Source organism: Pseudonaja textilis, chromosome 4 (genome assembly GCF_049901715.1).
Source record: "Pseudonaja textilis isolate UNSWEBS1 chromosome 4, rPseTex1.2, whole genome shotgun sequence".
NCBI classification, from domain to species: Eukaryota; Metazoa; Chordata; class Lepidosauria; order Squamata; family Elapidae; genus Pseudonaja; species Pseudonaja textilis.
The window spans coordinates 44813820-44838070 of record NC_141993.1 but is presented as its reverse complement, the minus strand read 5'-3'; the positions used below and the strand labels follow the sequence as shown (position 1 = coordinate 44838070).

At 37.9% G+C, this 24251-nt stretch overlaps 1 protein-coding gene across 5 annotated transcripts in view; it reads right to left on the bottom strand.

Annotated features, from left to right (window-relative positions):
• SORCS1 (sortilin related VPS10 domain containing receptor 1) overlaps window positions 1–24251 on the bottom strand; it is a 452701-nt gene that overhangs the window by 278005 nt on the left and 150445 nt on the right. For all 5 annotated transcript variants that reach the window (XM_087932772.1, XM_087932776.1, XM_087932771.1 and 2 more), the window contains exon 2: window positions 18791–18858. In XM_087932772.1, the coding sequence (XP_087788898.1) occupies window positions 18791–18858 (68 nt within the window). The remainder of the gene's footprint in view (window positions 1–18790; window positions 18859–24251) is intronic.

Below are 24251 nucleotides of genomic sequence, written 5' to 3'. Positions count from 1 at the left end.
TTATCACTTTTGCAAACCTTCCTTATCAGAATATTGAGGGATTTTATTCTGCATTTATTCATGCTGTTGTCTCACTTTGTTCTGCCAGAATTTATTTGGTGCAAGGGAACTGAAAAAAAATGATGAAATTTATTCATTGCATGAATGGGAGATATATTATTTCCATTATACTATTATTTATATCAGTCTATTTAAACTCACTTCTGAGAGTTGGGTTGTTTTAATACAGAAGCAACATACATATAGTTTCAGAAATGAATAACTATATCAGTGAGTCATATAATCAGGTCTACCATATGAGGAAGCAAGGGGTCAGAATATTCAAGGTTTGATAACTGACTTTTTAAACCACTGATGAGGTTACCTAGTTTGAGTAATGAAATATCTTCAAGAAAACAACCAAACTCAGAGAGCACCAAGGACCCCAGACTTTTTAAACAGTTGTTGAAAGTTCTATTTTTTGGGGGGGTGGGGGGTGGGGAAGTTATACCAAGAGCCCTATTTGCACAGTTTTAACAAATGTAGAGTGTCTGCTATTTGGAATACATTACGTGTGAATGCATATACCTACAGATGTATTTAATCAATTAAATTTATAAATTGTCTTGACTCTGGGTAGTTCAAAATAAAACATTGAAAAACAATTAAAAAGCACAACAGAAAACAAGAACAAAAGAATAAAAGGCTAAAAAAACAGTCAGCAACAAAAGCCAACCCATACTATTAAAATAGGAGCTGCAGTCACTCTTGCCAGGTCATCAAGACTTTGGTAAGGATCTCAGAGAATGTCTTTCTAGAGCGGGGTTGTCAAACTCACGGCCCATGGGCTGGATGCATCACACGTTGGCCACACCTATGCCCGTTTTAGTGAAAGGGGGAAAAGTTCCAATATGTCACATGATGCTACCATGATGACGTCACTTTACATCCCTGTTCTAGAGCTTAATTTGATATATAAGGAAGCCAACCAGAAAGGGTGTTGGTACTTACTTGATACGCCTGTTCTCTTTGAGCTGTGAAGAGCATCCAGAAGTGGGAGGTGCTTCAGTCTCTGCATGTCTAGGCTGGGCTTAGCTCCAGGAACGCTTCTCCTCCATGGGACCCAGCGTTCCCCAGTTTTGGCAAAGACGAGAGAAATTAACACCCTTGTCCTCAATGCCCTAACAATTCATTGGCCGAAACAGGACCCTACCACACAGAAAAAGAGTGGGGCTGGATGCTCTTCACAGCTCAAAGAGAATAGGCATGTCAGGTAAGTACCAATGCCCTTTCTCCCATGAGCCGTTCAGAACATCCAGTATTGGGACATACCACTCTTCAGATGCTCAACCTCCACATGGTCAGGTGCAACCATTGAGGGTCCAGATGTTGAAGGGGTCCCTGGGTTAGCAAGACCCTGTCTGGCAGAATTGACTGTGGAGGTCTGAAACCATGGCTGTCTGGGCCCTCTTGTCTAAGCAGCTTCTGGATGACCTTGGGGAGCAGTGGAAGTGGTGGGAATGCATACAGAAGTCACGGGGGCCAACGGCAGTGGAGTGCATTGAAGTTCTCTGGTCCTTGCAAGGGGTACCTGGAAAAAAATCCCGGGAGCTGAGCTTTGAGGGGGGAATTGAACAGGTCTACCACTGGCTGTCCAAATGACCTGACCACCTCTTAAAACAGGGTTGGATGGAGGCACCACTCTGATTGATTGATCGTGGCCCTGCTTAGCCAGCCTGCCTGTGTATTCGACAGTCCTGAAATGTGCTCTGTTCTGATAGAAAGTAGGTTGCTCTCCACCCAACAACACAAGCACTCCGCTTCCCACATGAGGTGTTTCAACTGTGTGCTCCCCTGTTTGTTTATGTGAGCTTTTGCTGTTACATTGTCAGTTAATATTAGTATGTGTTGGTTGCATACCTGTGGAGGGAAGCTGGAGAGCCAGGTGTACTGCTTGAAGCTCCAGCCAGTTTATGCTGCATGACTGTTCTATGGCGGACCAGCGGCCTTGGGTTGTGAGCGATTGAACGTGCGCTCCCCATCCAAACAGGCTGGCATTGGTGGTGATGGTAAGTCTGTTGGGCTCTTTGAAGAGACAACCTCTGTTTATGACTGGTCTGGTCCAGCAGTGGACAGATATGAGGACCTATGATGGAACCTTGACCTTGTATTTGGAGTTGCTTTGGCCGGATCATTGGTACAGGAGCAGGAACAACTGGAGGGATCTAGTGTGGAAGTGGGCCCAAGGAAAAATAGATATACATGAGATCATCTTGCCTAACAATTTTGATAGGTCAGCTAGGGGTACCCTTTTTTGAACTCTGATCTCCTTAACTAATTGATAGATGCTGTTTTGTCTATCTGGTGACAGGAAAATGTTGCCTTCCACCATATCTATGATTGCCCCCAGATGGATTAATTAAGTCTATGTGTTAATTGACTCTTTTTCCAATTGATTGAGAACCTGTGCAGTTGTAGGGGTTGTAATGTGGTCTGAGTATCTCTGAGTGCTTGATGAATGGAAGATGACAAAATTACTATATTATATTTTTTTATTTATTTATTTATTTATTTGAATTGTCAATCACTTACAAGATAATAGGTATAAATATATACATAATTATGAATACATGAAATGGATACATATAAGAAAAATAAAAGAAACAATAGGACAGGGACTGTAGGCACGTTGGTGCGCTTATGCACACCCCCTACAGACCTCTTAGGAAAGGGGTGAGGTCAATAGCAGACAGTCTAAGGTTAAAGTTTTTGGGGTTTGGGGAAGAAACCACAGAGTCAGATAGAGTTTTCTAGATATTGACCACTCTGTTGCTGAAGTTGTATTTCCTGCAATCAAGTTTGGCACGGTTAGCCTTGAGTTTGTATCTATTGTGTGCTCTTGTGTTGTTATGGTTGAAGCTGAAGTATTCATTGACAGGTAAGTCATTGCAATGTATGATTTTATATACCATACTTAGATCAAACGAAGATGGTGTAATACAAGGTTTTCTAGGTCTAGAATTTCAAGTCTGGTGGCAGACTATAAGGTATTCTACAACAAGTAGAGGAGTGGAGAAGTCTTCTTGTGAAATATTTCTGGACTTTCTCAACTGTGCTAATATCAGATATGTAATGTGGGCTCCAGACTGATGAACTGTACTCGAGTATTGGTCTAGCAAATGTTTTGTATGCTCTAGTTAGTAGTGTGATATTACCAGAGAAAAAGCTACATAGGATTAGTTTCACAACTCTTAATGCCTTTTTGGCTATTTAGTTACAGTGGGCTCTAGCACTTAGATCATTAGAGATGGGTATTCCAAGGTCCTTTACAGAGCTTGGATCATCAACAAGATCTTGACTATTCAGCTTGTATTTTATTTTCTGATTTTTTTTGCCAATATGTAAGACAGAGCATTTATTTGTTGAGATTTGAAGTTGCCATTTGTTTGACCATTCTGATACATACTTGAGGTCATTTTGAAGGGTAGCAGTATTGTCTGTGGTATTGAACAGCTTTACATCATCAGCAAAGAGAATGCAGTTGCTCTTAATGTGATCACAGAGGTCATTTATGTAGAGTACAAAGAGAGTTCATCCTAGAACACTGCCTTGGGGGACACCACTATTGACAGGTACAGAATTTGATAGGACACTCCCAATTTTGACCATTTGTTGGCTTGTTGACAGGAATGCCTCTATCCAATTATGCAGGTGTATGGGCAGGATGTGGGCCCATGTTAGTAGTGAATTTAGCTTGTTTACATGTTCGATGTCATAATCAGGTGCTCTGTAACATCGTAAGAATTGAAATGTGATATTTAAGGATAGTTCACAGATGATGGTCTCAGGAAGAGCAAGTTCCTGGGTAAGTTGGATGTTTCACTGGGAATGGAGGACGAGGACACTAATCCCACAATAGATTTGTCCAGCTCAGGAGTATTCAACAATTTTAAGAAATCAGGGGCCAAATTAAAGTATTTCCTGTCATAATCTGTGGGGGCAGGGTACACTGCTGCAGAAGCCCACTGTTTCTGTACCAGGTCCGCAAACATGTGAAGAACTGGAATCACATCTGCCTCAACTACCAGTTGGCTGAAAATTAGATCTTCTGGTCCCTCTTCTGAAGGAGTTGGAGTAGTAGAAGGGACCGGCTTGTCCAGGTGCTCAATGTTTTTGGTCTTAAACAATAGTGATTTGTATAGTTGTGGGCAGAATAAGCCTGTAAATACAGGTTGGTCAGGAACAAGGCCCTCATCCTCAGACATCTAAGGGGTCCACTTCTGAAAGAGCTGGGTCACTATCATGTATTGTTCCCGATTCAATCTGTTCCATCAGATCAATGTGCTCTACCTCTTCTGTCTCCTCCTCCTGTTCCTCCTCCTGAGACTCTTGGAGGAGCATATCTTCTTGAAACTGTACCTGGGTATAGTGTTGCTCTGACTTGGCCAATAATTGAACTGATTCTGAATCATACTCAGCAAGTGCAGGCTGATCCCTGGTCAGAACCACATGTTGTAGGCCTGCTGTGATTCCCTGATGGATAGCCACCTCCATCCAGGCCTTCATCCTCTCTGGCACTTCATCTGGAAGAGTTTGGTCCTGTGGAAGACTGGCAGCAGTTGGTGTGAACATCACTTCAGGTGCCCTTCGCATGGTTGGTGATCCAGTTGACTGGGCATGTTGACTCTGTGGAGCCATGCTGTGCCTGGATGAGAGGGAGAGATCTAGGGAAGGAAGAGGAGCCTGTTGGAGTCTTTTTCTGAGGCCTTAGAATTCCCTTTTGTCTGTTTAGATTTGTGCTGAGATTTAGACTTGACCCTTGAGGTTGAGGTCTGGGAACCACTACCACCTGCCATTTCGATTAGAGATTTTACAGTGGGCTCGTTATTTAGTACTATGCTGTATAGGCAGTTGGCATGCCCAGGGGCCTGACCAAGGGGGGGCAGAGTGCTCTGAAATTGACCCCCCCCCTTTTTAATAGATATAAATATGTCTATATATGTTTTAATATGAGTTGTATCTCAATAATAATAAAGTTATTACTATTATATTAGTAGTGTTATATTGTAAATAGTATTATTATACTATTATACTACTGCCACTATACCATTATACTATTTATAATTATATTATAAATAGTATTATTATTAGTGTATATATGTATGTAAATATATATCAATATAATAACTAATTTAATTGGATATCCCAGTCAGCCAAATTAAGAACGCCAAAGAAGGCCTATTAATCACAGGCCTTCAACAGCTTCCCTGCACAGGCGGACACTGGCCTAGGTGCTCGCTGTTGTGCCACTGGTTAGGGAAAACTGTGAGGGTTAAGCCAACAACAAGAATAACAGATGGCCTCGAATATGGTTTAAAACGAGGTTGCAATATTTCCTTGGGGTTTTTGAATAAAGACCCTCTGATCAGGAATAAAAAACTACTTCACATAGTCTACAGAAGATTTGCACTCAGCGCAGCCACACAGTCCACCTACAACAAAATGGCGACAGACAGTTATTTTGGTGTGCATGCTGGCAGCAGTCTCCTGCTATGAGAAGGGATTAGCTCCAGACAACTTTCCCTTAGTACTAAATGGCTGGGAGGGGTGAAAATAACCAGGCATTTAAGCCCTTCACCCCAAGGTGGCGTTCTAGGGGGAAAATAGCGATACAACTCAGTTGCGAGTGAGAGAACCAAAACCACGCCACTTGTTTGTTAAAACAGCATGGCTATCGCTATGGCAAGGGCAGAACTAGTGGTTGGGGAGGTGTGGAATTAAGCCAAAGCCTCCCTCCATTTCAGGGTGCGAAACGCGCTTCCCGATGCAGCGATCACTGATGGCCAGATGGAAAAGGCGGTGTGAATAGATCATTAAGCTATTTGTTGAGAGAACCTGAAAGACGAATTGACTGTCTCCAAACCTGAAAAGAGAAATTGTCCTGTTTTGGCCAAGGAGTAATGAAAAAGCACTGCCTATTCCTCATGAGGCTGAGCCAAAACTGGGGAACTCTGGGGAAGAGTCCAGTGGATGAGGAGAAGCATTCCACAAATTAAGCCCAACCTAGACATGCAGAGATTGAAGCACCTCCCACTACTGGGTGCTCTGAACAGCTCATGGGAGAATCTAACTTCTTCTGGTGTGGCCTCCCTGAGATTATCCCAGGTGCCTTTACATTTCCTGAAGGGACATTCTTGAACTATATGTGTTATCGTTCACAACAGTCACATTGCAGTCTCTCAGCCATTCCCCACTTAAAAGAGTTTTATCTTAGTTCTGGCATGGCCTATCCTGATTCTATTCAGGAAGCTACATATTTTTCAGGGGAACTGCATCCCTGTAAGTGGCTGTGTTGGATCTGTGGGATCTGTTTTGTTATGGTTATTAAAAACTGCTGCTACAGAGAAAGTTGACTTCCATACTCCCTGTTTTTAGCATGGACCAAGTTCTTATATTGAAAGGCAAAATAATCTTCACATTACCCTCTTTATTAGTCAATAGATTTATTTATTTATCTGAATCCCACCTTTATTATTTTTACAAATAACTCAAGGTGGAAAATATGTCCAATACACCTATCTCTTGCTATTTTTCCCACAACAACAGCCCTGTGAGCTGAGCTGAGCTGAGAAGGAATTAGTAGCTCAAGGTCTCTTAACTGGCTTTCATGGCTAAGGTGGGACTAGAACTCATGGTTTCCTGCTTTCTAACTGGGTGGCTTCACCACTAGACAAAATTAGCTCAACAATTTTTGCAGCAATAACTTAGATTCTCTTGCTCTTAGACACATAAACAGTACTATTAGAAAGGGTGTGTAGCGAAGGAATGATTATAATATCAACTCTGCAGCACAAGTTCTGGCTTCATACAATTCCTGTTTGCCACCCTGGTTCATTGTTAAAAGAATTGGAAAGTCTTAAGAATTGAAGCAATTGGAGTCAAATAAAAAATAAAATAAAATCAGTCTGGTTAATTTAAAGAAGAAAAATACACAGAATTCATAGCTAATCAGCACATATAATGATGTTGTGCCACCTGCTAAGCATTAATTATACCATTTTTTTTCTTTAGGCATCATAGACAAAATGAGTTTTTAAAAGGGAAATGAAATATGATAGCTTTCCCAGTCATGAATAGGAGTATTTTTATAGCAAAGTGATAAATTGGACTAAAATGTCCTATTTTGGGCCCTGAAGCATAACGATTTTCAGCATGACTACTATCTAGCAGTTTGCTTTCTTCTCAGCTTATACAATATTGTAGCCAAAACTTTTCACTGTGTTTACAATCCAGTTAGCAAGTGTCTCAGCATACTGAGACACAACTGCCAAAAATGCCAGGAGTTCAAATGCACCTGTTTGCTGCTGTAAACTCAAGGAGAGCATGCAAAGCCATGACACGGACATATCATTTCATTATTATGCACAGTGCAGAATTAGTATTATGGTAACAGAACTACTAATTTGAATAAGGTCAGCAACCCACAACAAAGACCCAAAAGATGACCAATGATCACATTCCAAAATATTCAGCACTAAATTTATAGAAAGATTATCTTAAAATGACCATAAAGTCATGGGGTGAAATGAGACAATGATTAGTTGAGCAAACATTAACGAACTTTTTCAGTGAAGTTGTTTTCTATTTCTTATGCATAATGATAGGAAGGGGAAAATTTCTTCACTTTGCTAGTATCAATCTTTCCTCCAGGGAAGGAAGAATTTATGCCAACATACTGTCAGGCACAAATAACCAGCGGCATTCATTAAATTCAAAGCACAGAAGAGTTTGAATTTCTTATACAAATACCTCTAATACAAGAATCTAGTTAATTTTTACTGTTAGTTTGACTAAATTGGTAAGGATAGATAAGAATTAAGGATATTTACAGGGGACTAGACTTAGATCTTTTGTGACAATGGAATGACTTGAAATGGATGACACATTTAACCAGACCTTCCAGATCTGCCTCTTCTTCTCCTACACATACTTGCCTGGCAACACAAGGATTAAATGATGGGATATTAGCATAACTATGCAGAACATCCTTAAGTCTTCTCTATAATTCTTGAAGCCACACTTAACTATTCAAGTGTTCTTAACTGAAAAGGGCCCAGGAGAATTTTCCTTAAAACATTGTTTCTTGCAACTTTAATGAAGCATAGAAAATGAAAACCTTTAAAATGGCATTTTTCAACACACTCAGACAGATCACTCAGACACATCCACTATAAGAAATGAAAAGATCTGAAATTTCATACAATCATAATTTTGCACACGTCAGTTTTAGACATATCATGTACAGGTAGTCCTCAACATAGGTTGAGCCCAAAATTCTGTTGTTAAGTGAGTTTTGCTCTATTTTATGGCATTTCTTCCCATAGTTGTTAAGTGAATCACTGCAGTTTACAGGTTAGTTACATGGTTGTTAAGTAAAGCTGGTTTTCCCATTGATTTTGCTTGTGAGACAATCACAGAAGGTGATCACATGACCTTGGGACATAACAACAGTCATAACTATGAATCAGCTGAATTTTGGTAAGTATCTGAATTTTGATCACATGATCATGGGAATGCTGCAAAGTTATAACTGTGAAAATCAGTCATAAGTCACATTTTTCAGTATTGATGTAACTTTGAATGGTCACTAAATGAACTGTTGCAAGTCAAGTCATAATGTATCAGTAAAAATTAGGATCAGCTACATGCATAGGTAAAGCTCACTTTTATTTTATTACTGTAGATCCAATCTAGCAGAAGATAAGGCAATAACAAGCTATGGATAAAATGCACATGTGCCTGATTCATTTAAAAAAACAGAAAAATGTAAATCAGAATTTTTTATTTAATTTAAAAGAAATGTGCACACCATTTATGTGTGGGTGGAGTGGGTGCAGGTGTGCATACTTTATATAGCTAATTGAAAAAATGACTGGAACAGGATTGCTTTGTCTCAGCAGTTATACCTTAACAAGAAAAATCATTGTTAAAACAGAAAATAAGTGACACTGCTTCAGACATGAATATCTGAATGCTAATTATTTGCGAAGCTTGTCATTTACCCTGTCTTGTCAGCCTACCTCTGAAAAACTCTGACAATGCAGATGTTAAAAGTATTAAACTTTAATAAGAACCGTGCTGTTGTTTCATTATAGCAAAAAGGAAGTTATGAACAGAAGAGTTGTACAGACACACAGGGACCAATTTACATTTATCTTTCCCATGCATTCTTATAGTAATGGAGGAATACCTTGGTAGTAAATATGCAAATACTCTGCAAAATAGATCCTTGACAGGAAAGGGGACCCTGCATAGAAAACAGCATAACCTATGTACATAATTAGATAATGAAGAAGAATAAAAATAATTGGTACGTGCATACTGTAGATCGGCGGTCCTCAACCTTTCTGACACCAGGGACCGGTTTTGGAAGAAAATTTGGAAGAAAACTAGGGTGAAGATCATGAACCCAAAGGTAAAAAGGAAGAAAAAAACCAAATGACTGGAAGAAGAGTTAATAATGTAATGTAAATGTGGGGGTGGGTTAGATTTTATTTATCTATTTATATTTTGTATTCTAGACTGCCCATGTTTCTCAAAAAGGGTGTTATGCTGGCCAATCCATTTATGCTCATTTGTCTTAATTTAGTTCTTTTAATATATGTTTTTTGGGGGAAAACTTTATGCAATGCTGTTTATACTCTTTAAATCATCTGCTGATTCAGCCTAAGCAAATAATCAAGTACAAAATAAATGGATTATTTTTTTTATCTACACAGGACCTCAGTTCGATGTTGTTTATTTATAGTGAAATATTTCAAGGTATAAGAACTTGTTAAAAGAAAATTCTTTGAGCTAAATTACTAAGCAATCTGTAAACAATAATCTACACAATTCTGGTTTTATTTCACTTTATTAGGGTTCCCAAATATGAGGATAGATTCAGATTGTATTGACTGAATGAATACATGTATAGTTTATAACATACATGTTTTAGTTATATAACATCTGCTTGCTAGAACTAAATCTTTAAAAATGCATGAAAATTTATACCAGAATATATGCATATTGATAACTGAGGAGTTTCAATTTTAGATTAGTGCATATCAGAATGAAATGCTGGGAAGAGTTGCAAAATAATATATGTAATTTATTGGAATTCAATTTAAATCGAATGCAGTTTAATAAGACTATTTTGGTTATACCCAAGATGCTACACACTGACAAATGAGTAAGGTATTTTCTCTTTCTCTCACACAAAGGTACACACTTTATAGGATAGCAAAGGATGAGTAAGCCTGTTTCATCAGAGAAGATTTAAAATCATACTCAGTCAAACCAAAGTGCATATAACCAGGTTGGAAAACCCTGGTTTGATTCCCAGCTTATAAAAGGGAATTGAACTATCACTGGGACTGCTTATGAACAAAAGGTTTCTAGATTATATATAAGTTTATAATTTTTTGCAAATTGTTTCAGCATTTATGGGATCATATCATTACTTCAATTTTTATTTAGTGAACTAGCTGTTGTGATTTGTAAAATGTTCAAGTTAACATTCTGTGTGGATGCAATGGCTTCAATAAAGCATGATCTAAGCTTAGAGTTTTATATGTCTGGTGACAGCATTTTTGTGGGGTGAATGGAAAGCTAAGGGTTAGGCCATAGTGAGTAAGACAGTGAGTTGAATAGGATTTCAGTTGGTTTTCCTTTGACAGAGTTATTTTAAAAATAAAATAACTATATTAGATTTACTGCTTTGTGTTTCCCATGCTTTAAATTGGTTGAAAATCATACTGCCAAAATTAGCCATCTGACTACCACTGCAATAGCAGTCAGATGGCTAATGAGAAGTTGCAAATTCAAGAGCTCATATGCCATATGTGCTTGACCCAGAGTCCTAGTTTAGAACAATGTGAATTTACTCAGTGAGTTTCATAGTCATTCAGTTTACAATCGAATGGGCAGGGGGCGGGGTATGGTAATAGAGAGCAAGAAGTCCAGTGAATGCACTCCAAACTCTTTTTTTATACATGGTAATCAGAATGATCTTATTGACGTTGATTTAAAATGTTGTTTTGCAGCATTGGCAGCACTTGGTGGCATCAGTTTACTGCATTACTGAATTGCTCTGAAAAGGCTGTGCAGTCTTCTCCATGGATTCATATATCTATGGAGGACTGATGGAGGTCTCATTTGCAAGTGAGTGCTAGAAGTAGCTGTTTATTATCTGCAACAATAAGGAACTGACCAATCTGCTGAGCAAAATCACCACTACCCAGGGGCCCAGCCTGCCCAATATCTACTTGATAGCCTATCTAATACCATATCCTTCCACTTGAGAAGCCATGGGGCAAAAGAATATCAAGCAACTGTAGGAACTGAGGGATGTTTGGGACTGTGAGACAATCTGGAAAAACATGGGCTGCTTTTGGTTGCTTTGTTGACTTTGAGGAAAACTTGAGATTTGCTGATGAAGCTCCTGTTGGCAAATGCCTTTAACATCACTGGGTCTCCCCCTGTATTACATCCTATAGTTTTTGTGGGATGTTACAGTTTGGGATGGTGGGCAGTGACCAGATGGGGGAGCAACAGTAGAAAGACAGGATATTCTAGAGGCCTTTCACCTGTAAGGTCAGATAAAAAGATAATAGGAGGAAGGAAGAAAGGAAGAAAATAGTGTAGCTCCAAATGTATTGGATGTTTTCGTCTGGATCCTACACCTGAGCAAGAGCCAGGGGGAGAATTGGTGGCGGATGAACAAGGGAAGCCTTCCACCTGATGGGGAAGTAGCAGAGGAGGGAGGCTGTATGTGTTTGGATGTTTGAATGTGTTTTATCCCTCCCTTCCTCAGTTTCCCTCTCCCCCTTCTCTTCTGATACTGTGTGGGAAAGAAGAATTGGGTACCCTGTTGACACTGAAAATTTGTGGGGCTAAAATGCTGCAGAAATGTATGCTCCTAGGGATGTGTGTTGAGGATACTGAGAAGTTCCTGGTCTTATTTCTTGGGGAGGGGGTTGAGTTTGGGAATGAGGATCCTATTGGGAGAGGTGGCAGTAGACCATATTATGTTGGCATTAGTTAAGTATATATATGATGGGAGGCAGGTAGAGGGCCACCATTGTGAACCACAAAACAATCAGATTCATTGTTTTGTAATGGTTCTGTTTCCAGCCCCTTGAACTCAGCCCTGATGCTCTGTCAGCAGAATGTCAGTTGCCTCTGGTCCTGATTGCTGCTAGTGAATGCCAGGTAATTGTCTTTTCTCAAACCAAGCATACACAAATATGGGAAGGAATGGTTTTGTCCTCTTTACTAAACAATGCTTCTAAACACACACATTTGCAATATACAATGAACTGCAATGATTCACTTAACAACAGTGGCAAGAAAAAGTCATAACATGAGGCAAAATTCACCTAATAACTGTCTCACTTAACAACAAAAGTTTTGAACTCAATTGACATTGTAAATTCAGGACTACGTATGTAGGAAAGTTTTCTCCCCAAAGTTTGGCTTACAAAAGTTACATTATCTATCTATCTATCTAATCTGTCTATCACCATGATTGCAAGATCATTTGATTATATTAAAAACTTGAAAATTAGAAAAGGTGATCATAAAAATGAAGTGAAAGTGAAGAAACAATCCGGAAGGAATGGGCATAGAAGAATTCTTGCTCAAATTATTTTGTTAAGAATGTGATCACTAAAGAAAAACGGGAGTAATAGGATCAAGTCACACTTAGTTAACACAATAGTCTTGATCCTTTAAATGTGATTCAGAAAGATCTTCAGGTATATCCCATCCAATGTGCCTAACCAAAACATGAATATTATATATCCTGAGGAGTATAAGATATTTTATTGTCCCCAAGGGAAATGTTTTGTGTTAAAGCTTCCATATTCCCTTAAAAGCAGAATGGCAAACACAATAATAGCATTGTGCAAGGCAGTTTTGTAGAGCTAACGACCTTTTGCCTTTTTATCTTTTCCAGCAAATTAAATAGCCGGAGCTTATAATCTATTATTTGCCAAGTTAATATATGACTGAATTTTTTTTTTTTCTAAATGTGTGGCACCTAAGACTAGAATATTGCTTGTATTATCCCAATGGCTGTGTCTTTGATCATCTCAAAATTGTAAAATGAAAATTTATGTATTATTTAGAAGTATCTAGATTATGATTTTATAGCTTTCTTAATATTTTTTCATTCTTTGCAATCGTGAAATATATTGGGCACACAGTAAGAGGAACACTTAAGCGTAAAGTTTGGAATACTGAAAATGTTTTATGATTTATTTTTTAATATTTTTATTGCTTAACAGATAATACCAAAAGTTCCTGTAAAGTAAGTGAGCCTAGGGGTATCAAAAAGTTATTTTTCAATAGAGTGATTTTCTACTAAACAAATAACACAATCAACTGAGAAAAAAAATCTTACACAGTTATATAAAACAGGTATTTCTGCCTTGAAGCCATATACTAAATATTATCAGTGAATCTTCAGAGACAATTGTCCCAAGCTCATGCACGATTTCTGATCTTCAAACTCATGGCTAATAAATAGATATCACTATCTAAATTTGTATTTCAATTCATTCTGAATGACAGAGAAAACTGTCGAATAATTTGAACATCCAGCACTAAAATCCATTTACACCAGTCTAAAGGAGAAATTCAAAGAAATCAATTGATTTTCAGGCTTGTTTCATGGACTTTGTCCTATAAATTGATTAATAACTGGCTGTGATCTCATTAAATTCAATTTTATAGAAGCAGAAGAAGAATGTAGAAAAATGTTGAATTTATAGAAGGATATATCTGCTGATTTTAAAGAAAGTAGAAGTTATATACAACATAACAAGAGATGACACGTTATAATCTGTTAAGAAATGGAAACCTGATACTTTAAAAAAAAAAGGGAATGTCCCATCCATAACTAAGGATAATGTGCACAACTTCCATGTTCAATCAGCTAATACTCCTAAAAAATTTTTTTTTAAAACTCAGAGTGCTGTAAGCCATTTAGATCTTAGATTCTTGGTTTTTTTTTTCCAGGAATGAAAGTTTCCTTGAAAGAGAGAAATGCTTGTTTTCAGTGAATGGAAGATTAATTGGTTAATTTGTTCTGCTGTCAAATTGCTCATACTTGGGGTTTCCTATTACTTGATCATTCTTTCTGCCCTACCCTGAATCTGCGCAGAATATCATAAAACTACTACTTTCCATGACCTAGAACTCTATTTGTGTTGATAAACAAAATGGATATTAACTATGATTTAATATATGCAACAGAGGCTCAATGAGATTATTCCCATTATTGGAATATAGAAACTGAGTCAATGGTGGGTTTCAAAATTTTTTCCTACCGGTTCAGTGTGAGCACACATTTTGCACAGTGCACAGTGTTTGCAACTCACTTTCTGCTGTAAGCCCTGTGTGTAAAACAGCTGACACGTGGAAATTGGCTGTGCCGTGCAAAGCAGCTGAGGTTGAAAAGCAGGAAATAAAGGTCAATATATGCTGGGGTGAGTGGGGAGGAAAGCTGCTGATCATAGGAATGAACTGGTTCATTCATAGATGATCCTCAGAACTGAACCGGCTGAAACTGATAGAATATCACCACTGAACTGAGTTAAGCAAAATGACCAGGAGCAAGAAGAATAAGATTTACTCCTTATGGTTCTTTTTTAAAAAAATCTGTATTAAGAAATGCAAATGAATGAACTTGACAACACACTAGAGAGCATCTGAATTAACATAAATAGACAAACAAATAAAAGCAATAGTGTTGTTGTAGCCCATTGTCAAGAGTACAGCCTACACTCCAGTTCAAAAAGAAATCGTGCATGATGCCTTCCAAAGTAAGTGCAAAAATCAGCAAATGGAAAGGACAGTTTACAAAGAGAAGATGCTGACTAAGGAGGAACATGATTTATATTTATATTCCTGAATGCATGTCCAATAAAGAGCCAATATGGTATAGTGATTAAGGCATCAGTCTAGAAATCTGGAGAGAAGTTCCACTTTCATTTCAGGCATGAAGCCAGCTGGGTCTTAGCCCAATCACTGCATCACAGCCTAAGAATCAGACAATAGCAAAGCACTTCTGAAAAACCTACTAAGAAATCTACAGGGCAGGGCAGGGTTAAAAAATGGCTCAAAAGCATAAAATATAAATAGATGTCCAAGATGTGGTCAAGATCTGTTCTCTCCCTCATTCCAAATAGTAGAAGACATATTAATGAATTTAAATTATAGGAAGAGAGTTTCTGACAGAGAACAAAATCTCTCAACACCAAGAGAAATGTGACTATTATTCAGGGAGGTTGTGAATTCTTTTTCAAAGAATGTTTCAACGGCAGTTTACACAGCCATCTGGATGCTTCAGTTTGAATTCTTGCACTGAACAGGATGTTGGACCTAGTGCCTTTCCAACTGGTCATCCACTGTATCATATACCCTTCAATGCCATGTAACAGAATCTGTCAGAAAATAATCCCACTACAATCAGTCTGTTAAAAGTGTCTTCATCCAACCTGGGAACTTTCAAAATATTATGAATGGTACCAATCTCAAAGTAAAATATATAAAATATGTGATATGGTAGAACATTTATGATTTAAAATAGTCTGTTTGCATATTTTCCATGAAATTTGAATAAGAGTGTTAAGATATTGCTTTATTTTTAATTTATGTTGTCATAAGGATTCTAAATCACTATCTGGGAAAGGCCAAAAGTGCTAGCCCTTTAGTCTCTTCAGTCTTCAGAAATTGAACACATTTTTTTCAACAACAAAATCAAGATTTTAGGATTAATATTTATTTTGAAATAAATAAATATTAGGATTTATTTACCCTGAAAGAGTTCAAACCATCAAAGCAATAACCTATTATTCCTTTCATTTTATTTATAATAGTTTTTGATATTGTTAGTGTAGAATTACCAAGCTTAAATAAAGTAACATGCTAAGGAATAACATCCCGTGGCATCTTGTCAAACATCTTTAAAAATTTGTCTTAACATCTCACTGAAATAACAAAGCACTCTACCTACTAGAAATCTTTAATGGATATGGGAATATCAGGGCAGAGAGTATCTGTCAGAAAAAACAACTTACTATATTTCATTTCACTGGTCTGGTAGGCAAAAGATAAATTAAGGCTTTAACTTATTATATATTGAACAAGCCTTTACACCCTTTTATAAAATTATCTATCTCTGGAAATATCCTTGCATTGCATTATTCACTTTATCAGTTGAAGACAATATTTTTCTATGATTTTGGTTAAGAGTAGGCTACTAGCAGTTCCTGAGACCCTTTTTAAAAGCTCTGGAACTTTCCTACTATTTTTAAGATTATTTAACCTTAGTTTTAGAAGATCCTAAAATATTTTCAGAAGTGCTTGCCCTGTAGGACTAAAAGCTGTATAGCATTCAAGGCTGCTCAAGTACTTATCACTGATTTATACCAATATTATACAGAAGATCTAAAGAGAAACTATACTAATGCAGCTTCACTAGTAAAGGAGGGATCTGAATAAAATGGAGAACTATTCTTCTATTCAAACATATGCAGAAAACTCTAGCCCAAATATATAGAGATCAAGACAGAATGGTTTAAGGCCATTATTACTACCTGCCTAATTCAAAACCTTCACTATTAGTCTCTAGTCTGCCAATTTGAGGTAGGGGGCGGTCATCATTAATGTCTTTGTGTTGCATACACAAAGCTAATCAAGTAGAAAAGTATTGTCTGAAGTATTACCAGGATAGCCATCAAATGACTTTGGATATAATGAATCCAAATCCGGATGATTCCTTGAAATCTAACTATTGTTGTGACTATCTATCGAGATTTTCCATCATCCAGGTCATGGTTGCCCCAAAGAGGCAACTGGATTTTCTTGTTTTTCTTTGAAGTTGTTTTGCTTCTTATCCAAGAAGCTTCTATAGCTCTGACTGGATGGTGGGGAGAGCTGGTCCTTTGCAGCTCTCTCTTCTTTTAGAGCAGGGGTTTCAAACTCATGGCCTGTAAGCTGGATGCATCACATGCTGGGCCCGCCCCTACCCAGTTTAGCGAAGGGGGGGAAAGTCCTGATATATCATATGATGCCACAGTGACGATGTAAGTTGGACACTCTTGTTTTAGAGAGTCATTAAGGCCACTGAGGTTTATCTGTGTCCTCAGGATAACCTGAGTAGTGCGGGAACTGCTGGGAACTGCTGAAAAGACTGTGTTGTAAGCTGAAGATAGATGATGTCTTATCTCTCCCCCTCTGTTAAGAGGGGGCTGTTCAGTTTTGACATAGATGGCCTCTTTGATCCTTCTTTCAAACCAGCTGTCCTCTTTATCCAAAATGTGGCCTTTGTTGTTTTCAAAAGAGTGTCCTTTGTCTTTTAAATGCAGATGGACTGCTGAATCTTGTCTCAATGGGTTCTCTTATGTTTTGCCATGTGTTTATGAAGTGGTTGTTTTGTTTCCCCAATGTACAGATCTCTATATGTCTCATTGCATTGTACTACATATACCACATAGCTCAGTTTGTGTCTGGAGGCTTTATCCTTGGGGTAAGCTTCTGCCTTAGTGTATTCTTGGGTTTAAAGTGTGCCTGTCTATTGTGTTGACTTAAGATTTCCCTGAGCTTTTCAGATATTTCTGCAATGTATGGAATGGCAACATTGCTTCATTTATTGTTTTCTTCTTTGTCTGTTATGGAGGAGCTCCTGCTGGATCTTTTGTGGTATCTGATGAAGGCCCAGTTGGGATAGCCACATGTTCTAAGGGCTTCCTTGATGTGTTTTAGTTCTCTGTGTTTCCCATCTTTGCTGGTAGGCAGCCCTTCAGCTCGGTGGTGTAGGTTTCTGATAACTCCCACTTTGGAAGTTATTGTGAAGAAGTTTCTACCTCTTCCATATAGAGATTAGCCACAATGGGGGACACAGGTGAACCCATGGTGTAGCCATGCTTTTGTCTGTAGAAACCTTCATTGCATTTAAAATAGGTAACAGTCAGGCAGAGGTTCAGCATAGCACAGCATTCCACAGTCATACGATTGACATTTGCATTGCTTTATACTTGGCTTCCAAAACAGAAATCAATGACAGCGACAATAAAATCACAAATTGCAATCATGTAATGTCTTGCTTAAAGGAAGTGTCACTTAGTGACAAAGTTGCTGGTCTAATTGAAGTCATTAAACAAGGACTATTTGGTGGCTTTATTTGGCTTTGGCTGCAAGAAGACCAGTCACCAGGTTCTTTGAAACATTTTCTCTCAGTATATCTGACAGGTATTTTCTGAAGTACTGTATTTATCAAATTATATTCATGCCTCTAAAATACAGAAGGATTAGCAGTCAAAGAATGCTATCTCTGTTTTTAACATGGGATTAGGGCTTTTTGAAAAAATAATAGACATAGGCTTAAAACAAACAAAAAACCCTTCAAAAACAGGAGAAATGTTCTCACTGCTACTTTGTTGAGGAAGAAATCATTATGAACTTGGTTTAAAATTTGTATAATTGTTTAAAATATTCTGACACTGAAATCTTGTGATTTTTTTTTTAAATCAGAACTAAATTCCTTTCAACTGGGCTTCCACAAAGTGCACTCTAGATTATACTTTGGGGAAAGTAGTTAGGTGGAAAGAATGTGTTTGTGTTGACATCCCTGCTTCTAAAGAATTAGAACAGCCCCAAATGACCATATAGAGTGTTATACAAATATTTCATCATATTAAAAAAATCAATTAAGGTTAATGAAAGTTTGTTTTAAAGGAAAATAGTAATTATTAGCTCTACATACCTCCACAATGAGCTCTCTGTGATACTTCCCAGGTTGTAGTCATACAACTTTGTCAGAATTAAAATCACCTACAGACACAAGAAGAAAATCTTGGTTAGTCTTCTAACAATTAGAATCTTATACCACTGATACAGCCCAGGGGAAAGTTTAGGCTGCTGTTAATGGGTGCTTAATATAATTAAACAAATTGCTTAAGCATTTGCTTAACTGGCATGGGTACTGCCTGAACAAGTATCCATAACAAACAACATTTTCTTTGCAAGTGATAGTGATAGTGAGGGGAGGAGGAGCGAGTAAGGGACAGACAGATAGACAGACAGACAGACAACTTGGTTTACCTATCGAACAAATTGAAATGCTATTAGGGTTAATGGATCCAGCCTGAAAATAATACAGATGATGACAAGATGCTAAAAAAGACAGTTTTCTATGTTTCTTTATTCTACCTGACTTTTTGTCTGGATTTTGTACCCCAGATGCTATAGCTTTAAGAGCTCTGTGTAGATGAGTCTTGTTCAAAAATTAATGGGCAAAAATCATTCATTCTGGCAATTAATCCCTCCTAGAAACAAGTAATACAATTGTATAATACAATTGTACTAAACGAAGTATAAAAAAAATAATACTAATCATAGACATGGAGGTATTATGGTGTACAGACTGGCCTCACAGCATGAACTCATGACTTTCCTAGACATAGATTAGGAAGGAAGGAAGGAAGGAAGGAAGGAAGGAAGGAAGGAAGGAAGGAAGGAAGGAAGGAAGGATCTCATTAAGTTTTAGCATATCATACTGACAATCTCATGAGATTTCAGCATCCTCCCCAGGGAAAGATTATCAATTCTGTCTGGATTTGACAGTAATCTTAAAGTTTAGTGTTGTTAATTAAAAAAACATGATTGGAGTGCCTGGAATAATACATTTATATGCTAGTGCCTAACAGCTGAAAAGATTGTAACCCTTATAATCCAATTTCTATCTAAATGCAAGAGATTTATAGACCATTCCGACCTAATGGCTGACTATTCACTTGGTCAGTAGGAGAAAAAAATACATCACTTTCCTAAGGTACTTCCTCATTCCAACTAGGGCTGTGACTGAATTCACCATCAAGAAGACAGGGAAATCCTAGAGTTCTCAGGAAAACCTTAGAATCCAAAAGTTTCTTAAAATGTATTATTCAGTCTACCACTTTTACATTTTAAAAAAATGCCAATCTGTGGGTAATGAGTTCCTGTCCCAAGTAAAGTCATTAATTCAGCAGAATTTGTATACTTCTGATTATTTTTGCTATTTCGTTACAAAACATCTAGAATTTGGATGTACTTGTAGTTATAGTTACACATTGCATAATGTAATTGTTGAGGGGCTTTCCTGTACTGCCTTGCAGGTTAATAGGTTTTGTTGCTGACCGTTTGCTTAACTTCTATAACAGATTGATATGTGATCTATCATACTACTAGCCTGGCTCCATTATTAAGTTTATTGCCATCTTGTATCAAGAAATGTTTTGTGTTCCAATATCCCTCATTTCACCATTTTCATTGTGAGGATTTTATAAGGCTATTCAGGGAGCAGAACAGCAACATAATTTGATATCTTCCACAAGCAGCCATCCTGCTGCCACTGATAAGCTTTCCTAGGAGGGCAGTGATGAAATTTAGTGCTTTACAATCCTTAATTGGCACATGTCTTTGTCAGACATATACAGCCACTGGGGGGAATGCCATATGACAATCTAGCAGGCAGATTGACACCTTACACAAGTTCAGGTTGTTTTTAAAATAGTGGCACTAAAATGAAAGCATATCATCAGATTTTTGTAGTTCAAAGCTTAAGATAACAGAAAACAGAATATAGAAATAAAAAGAATATTTCAGATTCTTCATTTTTTAACTTTGCAGCGTTCAATCTATTGCTTGGCGTTGTATTGGTTCAATGTACCAATACCTCCACACAAACCTGCCATTTGTTATTATTTAGTAACCCCATACAACCCAGACATTGAAATACAGAAAACAACCTCCAAAACTGAATTCATGATATAAGAAGTAAAAAAAAATGAATACTAGTACTACATTGATTTAGTAAATTAAAACCAATACCATAGGACCATTTCTTAAAGCAGGTCAATCATGACTGATGAGACATGATTGCAGAGGATTTTAGAAGGTAGGCAGAAAAGGCAATATAATTTCAACCTTGACAACAGGGAAAATAGATATACCACAACTAGTAGCAGCTATTTAGGCCTGGAAGAGAAGATATTCCTATCTCCAGACCCTAGAAACACATCATTCCAGACCAGAAGCAGATAATGGAGTAACTTCAGAGGAGGAGGTGCAAAAGAGGTTTGAATTGCCCCTTTGAGAAACAAGAAGAAAGAAATCATATGGGGAACTTTCCTTTTTCTTTGGTTTTTGTATGAACACCTGAATGTTGAGGTTCTGTAGACAGAGACAAAGAGAGACAAAGACATAAACACAGACATAAACACAGAGAAAGACACACAGAGAAACAGAGATTGAGAGAAATAATAGTTGTTTAGTTCTAGCAACATACCGTGTTTCTCACAAAATAAGGCAGGGCCTTTTTTTTTTTTTTTTTGAGCCCTGAAAAAATGTCTAGGACATCTTTTCTGGGAGGTGAATTAATTTCTTCTCCCCCCTGCGCACCAGCGCTGTCTCCAACAACAGCATCTGAGTTGCTCCCGCTTTTCTCCCATCCCCTTAACAACAGGAAAAAAAAAAGATTTTGAGGAACCTGGGAGCACCGCACGCTGCATTTTGGTTTAATCCCGAGCAGCTGGCTTGGGCATGAGAAGAGCCAAGTGAGGGTCTCTGCTGCTGCTACCCTTGGTGCTCCAGCCTCGGACTCTCTGCAAGTTTGCAAAAGTCCTGGTGTGCAGCCCGTTCCTGCATTCCAAGCACCCAGGCTGAGCTGCAGCTGTCCTTCTCTCACCAGCACCATCTCCAACAACAGCGGCAGCAGCAGCAGGAACCGTGGAAGTTACAGAGGTGGCTCCCTCACCTGAGAAGCATCTGAAACACTTCCATAGTTCCCGCTGCCACTGCTGCCACTGTTATTGGGGACAGCGCTGGAGAGAGAGGGACAGTTGAAGCTCGGCCTGAGTGCTTGGAATGCAGGAACGGGCTGCACACCGGGACTTTTGCAAACTTGCAGAGCCTGAGGCTAGAGCACCAAGGGTAGCAGCAGCAGAGACGCTTGCTAGGCTCTTCTCGTGCCCATCCAGCCACTCGGGATTAAACCAAAACACAGCACGCGGTGCTCCCAGGTACCTCAAAATGTTTTTTTTTCCTATTGTTACAGAGACAGGAGAAAAGCGGGAGTGACTCAGAGGCTGTTGTTGGAGACGGTGCTGGCATGAGAGACGCCAGCACCGGTGGGAACCGTGGAAGCTACAGAGGCCTGAGAAGCAGCTGAAATGCTGCCAGACATCCATGCCGATTCCGCCCACCTGCTGTCCTGGGTAAGGGAGGGGTAAGGGAGCTCTCCGTGCTCCACCATGATTGGCTGTTAGGAGCGGATGATGGTGAAGTGTAGCTGCCCGTGGGGCACTCCTAACAGCAAGTTCCCCCCCTGCCTTCTCCCCCATTTCACATGTTTTAAACTAGGCCTAAATTTGGGGAAAGGGGCTTAATTTCATTTTATGCCTAGAAAACATGCTGGTCTTCCTATTGGGGGGGGGCGTATCGTTGGAGAAACACAGTAATAGAATTACCATTCTTCTGAATTAGGATTTAATAACTATAATTAATTGAGGGATGAGACAAGGTGCTTTCCTCTTTACTATGTTAATTTTGTTCATTGATACTGTTGCATTTGGCTGAATTATTTATATTTGCTGTTGTTTCATTTTCTAGTTTGTGCTACATTTTCTCAATTTAGACAAAGTTCTAATAGTAGACTTTACTTTCACCTAGTAGAATGGTGACATGGGGAAAAAGGAGAAGAGGTAATAGTTTTTCTGTTAAAAAGAGGTAAAGTATATTCAGTTATAATGGTTCATACTTCTACATTTCTATCAGGATAGTCAGGCATACCAAGTAAAATTACCGATGCCTTGATATTCTTTGATATCATCTTGGTCTGGATATAAAAAAGACAAATTTTATCATCTTACAGTGAATCAAGAATTTTACTATGTGTAGTATGAGACAACCAGAAAATAAGTCCTAGCATGATGTTTCAGGATACTCATAATATAAGCCTTAGCCCAAAAATAAACCCCAGATTAAGATTGTCAGCCAGACTGACACATTAGTACCATATCTCCCCCAAAATAAGTCCAAACTGGAAAATAATCCTTAATACAACTTTTGGAGCAAAAATTAATATAAGTCCCAGTCTTATTTTTGGGGAAACAATGTGTACTGAACTGTGCTATGCTATGCTATGCTATGCTATGCTATGTATGCTATACTATACTATTATTACTATGCTAGTCAAATATGTTGATCAAGGAGATGTATTGCAGTAGTCCATAATATTACCACATTCTTTTCCCATCTACTTGAAACCAGCTTTAAGGGCATTTGTTTCATTCTGAATGATCACATAGTAGTATGAATTCTGCTGCTTTGTAGCGTCCCTGATTATGTAGATTCAACTGGTCTGCAGAGTGGAAGGAGTAGCCCTTTTTCTTGTTGTTTTGAGAAATTTAAGTGTCATGCATATCTAAGAATATACCATGAGATATTATTGTTTTTATGTCTTCCATTAAACACATCATGCCTTCCATCTGATTTTTGTCTTGGAGGGAAATAGCCTTATATAGATGTCCACATTTGAAACCCTTGCCATATACAGACAACAAAAGACTGTCAAAATATTCTGCTTTCTAAGGATAAGGCCAGATTCAATTAATTTTTAATTAATTAATAACATTAATCTATGTTTGATAAATTATTCAAGGATGTTTTCTCAAACTTAGTTGATTGGTCTAGCTACAAGATGATTGAGATGTGTAACTCAAAAAACATCACAAAACTTAATTCAATAGCTCATAAATATCTGTTATCCTATACAGCAGTAGAATATAAGGAATGTAAACAATGAAGAATTATGACAATGGATAGTTGGAACACCCTTGGAACAAATTCAGGAACAAATTTGATTAGCAACAATGAAATCATCATTATAAGATCTAAGCCACCACAATATGACAGAAGAAATTTCATATAAGGTAGTTACAAACTGAATATTCACATGACAAGGTTCTCATTTTATGTGTGATAAATCTATATAAATCTATTTCATTTAATGTTTCTTTTTGATTTCATATTGTGTTGTTTGAATGGTAAAAGGTTAGTTTATATTTAATATTATTTTTTGCCTTCTCCCTTTTCAACTGTTGCTAAAAAAATCCCTGAAGATGTTAATGAACAAAGATATGCATATTATGTTTTTCTAAATGTCAGAATACGGGATGGAAAGAAAT